The sequence below is a fragment of the Narcine bancroftii genome, chromosome 6, assembly GCF_036971445.1.
Source record: "Narcine bancroftii isolate sNarBan1 chromosome 6, sNarBan1.hap1, whole genome shotgun sequence".
NCBI lineage: Eukaryota > Metazoa > Chordata > Chondrichthyes > Torpediniformes > Narcinidae > Narcine > Narcine bancroftii.
In genome coordinates, this window is record NC_091474.1 from 37,206,608 (window position 1) to 37,216,660 (window position 10,053).

Sequence of the window (10,053 nt, forward strand, 5' to 3'; positions counted from 1 at the left end):
CAGGAGGGATGTTAATACCAGCAAGGACAGCTTCTCCATCTGTCTCTGGGGAATGAGCGTAGTAAACCCTGAGCTGAAATCAGTGAACAGCAACCTGACACATGAGGCATCGCTCTCCAGGTGAATCAGGACAGAGTGAAGGGACAAGGCTATTGCATTATCTGGGAAATGGATTCTTTTAGAGGCAAATTGAAATGGGTCCCATGTCTCTTAGAGCTGTGCTTTGATGCATTCCATCGCCAGGCATTTGAAGCATTTCATAATGATGAAGCCCAATGCCATAGGCGATCATCTTTGAGGCCTGTTATTGTCACCCTCTTGGGTACCGGGATGATGTTGGTTGTTTTGAACGCTATGGGAATGATGGACTGCTGCAGTGAGGTATTGAAGCTGTCCGTGAAGCCCTTCTTCAATTGGTCTGTGCAGTCCTTCAGTACCCAACCAGGTATATTGTCTGGTCCTGCCTCCTTGTGTGGATTCACCTTGGATAGGGTTCTCCTCACCTTGGCCCCGACTATGCAAGGGGCTTGTTCATCTGGGAGAGATGGAGCTTTCTTCAGCGTCATCATGTTCACCTCATCAAACCTTGCTTCAAAAATGTTTAAGGGAAGCAAATTCTCTTTAACCCTAAAGGTTGATTTATGATTTGTTATAGTCTTATTCCCTTGCCCTTTGCACTTCATGTTGCCGGTGTCGCACAGCTGTCTGTGGATCCTCTGTACATACCCATGCTTTGCCTTCTGGATTGCAAGAGAGAGCTTGGCCCTGGCTGATCTTAGTGCCATCTTGTCCCCTGTCCTGAAGGCAGGGTCACAAACTCTGAGAAGTGCCCGGTCCTCTGCATCGAACCATGGTTTCTGATTCGCCCTGGTTATGAAGCATTTGAGCTCAGTGACATCCTCAATGCATTTGCTGATGTAGCCAATCACTGAGCTCATGTACTCCTCGATGTCCTTTCAGACTTCAATCTGTGGCCATATTTGGGTTTTTTTTCAGTCTACAGGCTAGTGCTGCCATGAAATGTGATGGGTTTTTTCTACATAGAATATCACTATTGAGTGATGCATTATAATAAGCACAGATTTCTCTTTTAGTTTTGTATCTTTCTGTTGGGGGAAAATCTATTCATTTTCTTAAAGCTTTAACTAAAATTACCTTGTTTGAAGCTTATTTTTTCATTTCACTTATCTTCCTTCTTAAACATTCTTAATGATACACAATAACTAGTGTAGCGAGATATTTCCTGTCTATTTCACATTTGACACTCTCTGCAATGAGTTGGTATGCTGTGAATTTTGTGAATTTGGTGTGTGTCAATGGTGAATTTTCTGTAATTCCTAGAATCTGTGGTTGATGCCCTGCTTTATCAGTTTGGTATAGGCTACCTGCAGCTTCTGATCTGATCGGCCTACTGCCTTAATTCATTCATGACGATGGTGAGGCCTTCAGGTACCAACTTTATCAGTAACTTTAGTGTGATCCAAATTCTTATAACTGGATTGTGGACCTCTGCTACCCACTGAACAACTTAGGTAATGACTTAGCATGAATCTTGTCGTATTGGCTTCCTTCGTCCTCTTACAACTTGGAGGATATATTCACTTGGTAAAATGATTATGAATTTACTGCCATTCATTACCTTTGTTCAGACTTTCAGGTCATCTTGTACTGCAACCCAAATTGACGGCAAGGCAAGATTTAGATTTTCAATACCTGTTTTGCTATGCAGTCTCTCCAAGTTCTTCAGCAATGAGGGTCACATACTAGATCTTTATGAATAAACCTGTTTTGCAAATAAGATTCAAACTGTGAGAATTATGCCTCTCAAGCAGACCATCCTTCTGATGAGACATTTGGAGCAGTCGACAACTGAGATACCACTCTTTAATATAGGTGTGTGCACAAATCAGCTGCCAGGATAAATCAGGTGCTTCACTTCTTTTGATTGAGTATTTCTGATACAGACAGGTTAGAAACATAGAAACATAGAAGATAGGAGCAGGAGTAGGTCATTCGACCCTTCGAGCCTGCTCCGCCATTCAACGAGATCATGGCTGATCTTAAAGTTCAGTACCCCGTCCCTGCTTTCTCTCTGTAACCTTTAATACCCTTATACTGAAGAAATAGATCTAATTCCCTCTTAAATATATTTAATGAACCTGCCTCTACTGCCCCCTGTGGCAATGAATTCCACAGATTCACCACCCTCTGGGTAAAGAAATTCCTCCTCATCTCGGTCCTAAATAGTTTGCCTATTATCCTCAAACCATGACCCCATGTTCTGGATTTTCCCATCATTGGAAACATCCCATCTGCATCCACTCTGTCCAGTCCTGCCAGAATTTTATATGTCTCTATGAGATCCCCTCTCAATCTTCTAAACTCCAGCGAGTACAATCCCAATTTGTGCAATCTTTCCTCATAAGTCATTCCTGCCATTCCAGGTATCAGCCTGGTGAATCGCCTCTGCACTCCCTCCATTGCAAGGTTGTTCCCATTCTCTCTGCATAATTTTAGATGTCAATCCTGTATACCAGTGGTTTTCAGACTTTTTCTTTCCACTCTCATACAACTTTAAATAATCCCTATGCCATAGGTGTTCTGTAATTAGTAAGGTGATATGTGAGTTGGAGAAAAAAAGTTGAGAACCACTGCTCTAGATCTAATTGTTACTGAAATATTTGACTTGAGGAAAATTGTTATTGGCCCAGTTCCTTTGAAGTTATGAAACCATGTGAGTCAATTAGGTACGATTAAAACATAGGTTTTAAACTTTTTCTTTCCACGCACGTACCACCTACTAATCACAGAGCACCTATGGCATAGGGATTACTTAAGGTGGTATTTGAGCGGAAAGAAAAGGGTTGAGAACAACTACTAAAAACAATTGTTTCGACTCTCATCTTACAGTTGTTGCCTTTGTGGACAAGAGCATCATCTGAAGTCATTGATCTTGCATCTTTTAGGTATGATGATGTTGGACCAGCCAAAAGAGCATAATTTTCCAATGAGAGTTCATCTCTGATTGAAGAATAATCTCTGCAGTGAACCATGTAGAGATCTCACTTATACATATCTCTGAATCTTCCACGTAAAAGCACAAAAATGCTGTTGGAACTCACCAGGTCTTGCAGTGTCCACTGGAGGAAAAGATACATAACCAGCATTTTGGGCCTAAGCCCTTCTTCAAGGTTTCTCTGATGTTATTTAGTTGCTTTGGACTTTCTTTCATAGGGGCTATTCACAGTTATTTAATACAGAGGCTTCTTTTACTTGGCATGTTACTTTCAATTCTGTGTTGTCACTTCATCTGACATTAGCATTCTCCGAATCTTCCCAGACCTCAAGCTCTTGGTTGGATCTATGCACGGACTATACTGAGGTCCTTTCCAGTAAAATATTTCTGCAATATTTAAAGATTATAAGCCCCAAATGATGGTCCCGGGGTGTACTGCGCCACTCCATTGTCAAACCAGCATACGTAGTTTGGGCTCCCACAGGATCAGGAGTTCAGGATGACAATGGATGGGAGGCACAAAGAATTCTGGGAGGCACAAAGAATTTTGGGCGCCACAAAGAATTCTGGGAGCCACAAAGAATTCTGGGAGCCACAAAGAATTCTGGGAGCCACAAAGAATTCTGGGAGGATGGGTGACTGTGATAGTGTGCCAACTGTAATTATTTAAACTCTTGCGAAGATTCCATTTAACAGACCTATTGGTTCAGCTCACCGACAACTTCTGTTGCACCTTATTCACTGCACCACTCGCTACAGTCCATTACTTTCCATTTCATTTCTCTGAATTTGAACTCAGCAGCTGAAAATAAACTTCAAAGTAAATCATCCACAGGGTCACCCAATTCTTGTCTGAAGCACTGGATGTCGTTAGATTTCTGCTTAAAAAGTGCATTGACAGGTCTTGTCACAACTTGTAGTCTCCGACTTGCTTTCTTTCCAGTCCTTGAAATAATGTGTTGTCCTTGTATGCACAAAAGGATGTGGTAGATTACCCATGCATTTCAGAAAGCTCGAATTTATATTTACAGTTCGAAGAACTTGTTGAATCTTTCCACATGTCGTCATCTTTCCAATCCATAATGGACTGTAACAGCAGTCGTTATACCCTTCCCCTCCCATAATTATCAGATGGGGGTATTGATCTGTTCATGTTGTGCAATTAAGTGTGAACATTATTCATGTGGAATGGAATTTTACTTGTTAGATTGCTGCTCCCATGTTATTTATAAGTTTTTAACTCCAGAGCTCTGACTCACATCTATAATTTACAGCATTCTATTTCCAGACTCTGGTCCATTACTGAGAGGTTTGGTTACTTTACAAATACAAGGTGGTCAAATAACAAAAATTGGAGTCTTGCTCATGTAATATAGATCCTTATTCACTTTTGCCAACATTATCCAAGATAAATTTGTCTTGTCATGTCATGAGGGAGATAATGTCCAAACAGAGAGATATCAGGACCCTCATCATTGACCTCTGAAGTGTTTAATTATATCCATGTTGCTGCTAACCAACTTATTTATTCTAGAAATTAACAGGTAAACTTCTGAAATATATGTACCACTTCAATGTGACCTATTTTAAATGCTTTCTAAATGTTTTTCATAGCAATACTGAAGAAAGGATTCCTCATACCAAAAATAGACAAGATCTCATTGATTAATCCAGTTTTTAAAATTGGCCAGGTGAGCGTTTCTTTTCTCAGCTCTCATTTACTTCAACTAACCATCCATCTGTCATCCTGAAAGTGTTGAAGTATAGGTTGTTGTTTTCATTTACAAGGTAGAATAGAAATGATCAGAGATCATTGTAAGGAGTTATACAAAACTGATACAAGGAACTTGGAAAACCAAATGGATAGTATTACAATTATATTAAATGATAATTGGTAACATTTAAAATTGGTTTCAGCAGACTCCTGGAGATGGATATTCCGCTAAAAACAAGAACCAAACATTGATTGGGCACGTTCAATGGATGAGGACATCTGGGGATATCTAGCAAAGGGAAAGAGGTGTTCACCAAGCACATTGAGTAAATGCAGTGAAGAGCATGATGGAAAATATCAAGTAATCAGGAGGAAAGCACCAAGGGAACAAGTAGGAATTCAAAGATGAATGTAAAATTAAGCAATCAAGATAAAAGGTGAAATAATCTACAGCCATATAAATATAAAAAAGAGGAAAGGCAGGATAGGGACAGAATAAGGAATAAAATTGGAGTCAGTAAGATGAAATTGATAGAAATACTAAATTATCATTTTGCTTATATTAACCAGTGAGATGGATTACAAGTGATATTGGAAATTATATACAACAATTAATGTAAAAGCAAAGAAATTTGGCTAGCGTACATCTACAGTATGCATCCGAAAAGACTATTCAAGATGGTGGGGCACTATTAAACATATTAAAGAATTCATTAGGAACTAGTTTAGTACCATCTGATTTGCAGATTGCTTTTTAATCAATACTTTAAAAATTGTGCCTTGGTTTTCCTTTGGTTAAATCACACGAATGATCAATGGGAAATCAGTAAGATCCAATTAATCTAGCTGACCTTTCCCAACATCTTTTCCATTCTCTGATGTATTAGATGCCAGAGCAGATGTTTCTTCCACTAATTCTACTGGATTGAACCCCCATCAGTCTCCCCTTTTCAAATGTTTATGGATAGGTATAAACTCACATTTCTGTAACCCCCTTGTAAACCTTTTGTGCATCTTTCCCAATGTCTCTATAATAGTGACCAGAAATGCAGTATAACCAAGGTACAATATGGATTTAGAATAACTTCTCTATTTGTTTTTACTTCTGCCAATACAGCATGGTGGAAGGCCATTCTACCCATTGAAGCCCATGCCATCCATTTACATCCAAGTAACCTACCAATCCCATATATTTTTGGAGGATTACATTTCTACTTTTTAGTTCCATTGCCATTACCATCCAAATAATAGGATCTCCTGATTTTTCTTACCAAAATGTAGCACCTCACACTATTCAAGGTTTTGTTCTTGGTTTATAATTTATTGAACTCCTCTGCAAATTTGAACATTGTCTTTATGGTTCCAAAGATAAAATTGTTCAAATAAATTGTGAACATCTGTGTCCTTTTGGCGTTAACTTCCACTGATTTTCCATAGAGTAGCTACCAATCACCCACATAGTCTACTTTGTATTTTAGCAAGACAGCTATTCATGTCATATTTTATCTCTATTCGTCATGTTCTAATCTTGGTTCATGGACATTTTTGTCAATGAAGAAGGTGAAATCCACATGATAGATTGCAGCTATTACATTAGGCTGGTCAATGCTCTCTGTAACCTCTACAATAAGGTTGATCAAGAAACAAGTTCCCCTTTTAAATCTCAGTTGCTGGCTTATTATTGTAGCTTTAAGTTGTAGATACTAGTCTACTTCCTTCTTTTGCATGGGCTCCTATCAACTTGATTAGGGCCGACGTAAGGTGATCTACAGTCCACTAGATAGGTTTCTCAGAGAATGGATTTCGTGCCCCTGGTGTGCTCACTATGTGCTGCTCAATCATTAGTACATTTTCTCTTCTCATATCATTCACAATACAAGCCCTGAGATGGAAGAAACTTTCCGAGATCTGCAGGGGTGCAACAGTCTCCTGTATTATCTGTGCAGCACCTCCTCCACTTCCCCTTTGCAATGGTCTTTCCCAATCAAGTCCCATGGGGTATTATGGCTGGTCGCAAGCCACTGTGAGGTACAAAGGCCAGTGATCACAGCATCAACTTCACAATTATTGTCAATAAAGGATAGCGATCAGTGAAGGGAGCTCCATTGAATCATTTTCCATGGACACAGAGGCTGGGAGATCTGTGCCAAACACTAACTCTCATTGCCGAAAGCCTGTGCAACATACTATAGATTTCCACCAAGAGCTCCAACTCCTGCTGGCACAACATTAATGCACATTTGGAAAATGGACCCCTGCATTCATATCAAATTGGAAAGTCATTGTAATGAAAGTGTTACATTTGTGATTTTAGGTTAATTATAAGTTTCTTTTTTGCAACAACAAAATAATCTGTAATGAGAATATAGTACTCCATGGAAAGAGGCATTTACTCTTGCACTTACAACATCCAATCTCTGAATTTCCATTTACACTCAGACTCTGAAAAGAAAGCTGCCATTATGGAGGTGAGAACTTCCATGATGGACCTTGAAGAAATTTTCAGATTGGCTTATGATGATCTTAAAGTAGCTCCTGATATTGTTTAAAATATTGGCTGTGACCTAGCAACTGGTCTTGCAAAATGTAAGGGGAAATTTGAAACAAAAATATATCTAGTGTTACAACAGCTTACATTCCATTCAATGTTTAATAATTTGGGTTAAAATATATGAAATCAATTCTGATTTAATAATTCATCTGTTTATCTTACAGGGTTTAATACTCATTGGAAGCGATATACAGTATGAAAAGTGAAAGCAATTTGCATCAACATACCTGCTGATATTGATTAAATTAGTCTCAAGTTAACCCAATCGCACTTACTTATTTCTTGATGCTTTCTTTAAATGATGAGCTATGCCTAGAAATAGGTCTTTCTACTATTGATTTGAAGTTAATCAGAGCAACTTTTTGCCTCAGTACATCTGAAGATGAATAGATGAAGCAAGTAGCTGGTGTATGAAGTTCAATCTCTGAGTCAATAATCGGAAAACAATAGTTTGGCAAATTTTAACTCTAATGTGAATCAATGGGATCATTTCAATGACAGCCTCAGTATTTCTTGCATACACAAAAATTAATGCATTAAGGAAAAGTTAAGCTTGCTCAGGCTCTACAAATGCATGCCCACTCCAGGGATTCCTTTCTCTGCACTCTCCCTCCTGCTTCTTCTCCCCAGTCCTTCAGACTTGGCAAGACATCAATAATAAGTTTGGGATGCCTTTAAGACAATCAGCAGGACTTTTGGTTTTGATACATCACATGAGACTCTTTTTCTCCCTTTCATATACATTTGGAAACCTTAATAAAATCTACATGTTTAAAGCAGAGGTGTTTGCAAATATGTTTTATGATTTGTTCAAGATAAATTCATTAGATTGAATTTATAAATATGCTTCCATGTAGTTGTCGCGGTCGCGTACTTACCTTCGTCAGGAGGAGAGTGAGTGTCAGAATCACTCATGTGGCGGTGAGCCAATGAGAAGGTCAGAGGAGTTTAGCTGGGTGGTGTTTGGGGAGGTGAAGAATGCAATGTTGTGTCTAGTGAATAATAAAACAAAAGTCGACTTCATGGTGTGGCTGAAAGAAACGAGCGAGTGTATTCTTGATTTGTCTGTAAGCTTTGGTAAAAGTGCTGTTACATGGTAAATGACATTAAAACAATATATTAACAAATAAAATTGATGAGACAATAGATGATCTGCTATATTCTCCATTTTATTATGTACCAGTGATTATGAAATGGAAACTTACTCCCTTATATTATTTAATTATTTAAGTTGTCAGTGGCCATGCTTCATTAATGGTGCTGGACCACTCTCATTGCATGCAACTTTGCATCTGTGAAGTCTTTTGACTGAAGATGGCTTCAACAGTTAGGGTTTTGGAGTAGGTCACATGATGGAGTAGTGGCCAGTAGGAGAATACCAGCCCTCTCCAACCCTCTTAAATAAAATCACAAAAAGCAACATACCAAAAAATCCAGAGATCTTTCTTCTAAGTAACTTGGACTCGATTTGGATGGAGCACAAAAAAGCTTTATTATGATAGCCTTAGCTGTAGCAAAAAAATGTATTATGTCAACCTGGAAATTAGAAGATAGCCTGAGAATACAGCAATGGTACATAGAAATGAATAAATGTATTCCATTGGAAAAAATAACATACAATTTAAGAAATAACATTACAGTATTCGAACAAATTTGGGAACCGTACATGGAACACAACAGAGAAGTCCTACCGCGGACCTCCGCCGCCTAAAATGACAGAAGGAAAAGATGACAAAATGAACTGACCCAGTATGTAAAACTAGAAGACACAAATTTCTTGTTTATTTTCATTGTGTGATGACATTGTTTAATGGGTTTAATATACATGTTGAACGTTGAGTGAGTGGGGAGGGGGATGAAGGAGGGAGGGAAGGGAGGGGGGAAAAAGGGGAGAAAATGACACTGTGTATATTGAAGAGGGAAATGTTCGTGTGCACTTTGGTCAGTATGGTTCATAGTGTGAAAAATTTTTAAAAATTTTAAAATCAGTTAGGGTTTTGCAGTATTTCTGACAAGGTGAAGAAAACAGTGATGCTTTTCCAAATTGGGATGATGTACAATTTGAAAATGATCTTGGACTAAACTGTTGCAGCAAAGCTGGAGGAAACAGAGTCACACAAACAATAAAGTGGATGTAATATTTAAGCAGCATTTGTTGACAGGTCAATATTACCCAGGAGAGTGAACCCAGTTCCTTTGTTGACAGGTCAATATTACCCAGGAGAGTGAACCCAGTTCCTTTGTTGACAGGTCAATATTACCCAGGAGAGTGAACCCAGTTCCTTGTTGACAGGTCAATATTACCCAGGAGAGTGAACCCAGTTCCTTTGTTGACAGGTCAATATTACCCAGGAGAGTGAACCCAGTTCCTTTGTTGACAGGTCAATATTACCCAGGAGAGTGAACCCAGTTCCTTTGTTGACAGGTCAATATTACCCAGGAGAGTGAACCCAGTTCCTTTGTTGACAGGTCAATATTACCCAGGAGAGTGAACCCAGTTCCTTTTTTGACAGGTCAATATTACCCAGGAGAGTGAACCCAGTTCCTTTGTTGACAGGTCAATATTACCCAGGAGAGTGAACCCAGTTCCTTTGTTGACAGGTCAATATTACCCAGGAGAGTGAATCCAGTTCCTTTGTTGACAGGTCAATATTACCCAGGAGAGTGAACCCAGTTCCTTTGTTGACAGGTCAATATTACCCAGGAGAGTGAACCCAGTTCTTTTATTGACAGGTCAATATTACCCAGGAGAGTGAACCCAGTTCCTTTGTT

At 39.0% G+C, this 10,053-nt stretch overlaps 1 protein-coding gene across 2 annotated transcripts in view; it reads left to right on the plus strand.

The window, feature by feature from the left end:
* LOC138735951 (bactericidal permeability-increasing protein-like) overlaps positions 1-8,427 on the plus strand; it is a 39,240-nt gene extending 30,813 nt beyond the window's left edge. For both annotated transcript variants that reach the window (XM_069884648.1, XM_069884646.1), the window contains exons 15-16: positions 4,631-4,707; positions 7,446-8,427. In XM_069884648.1, coding sequence (XP_069740749.1) covers positions 4,631-4,707; positions 7,446-7,487 — 119 coding nt within the window. In that variant the 3' untranslated portion in view covers positions 7,488-8,427. The remainder of the gene's footprint in view (positions 1-4,630; positions 4,708-7,445) is intronic.
* Positions 8,428-10,053: the final 1,626 nt, after the last annotated feature.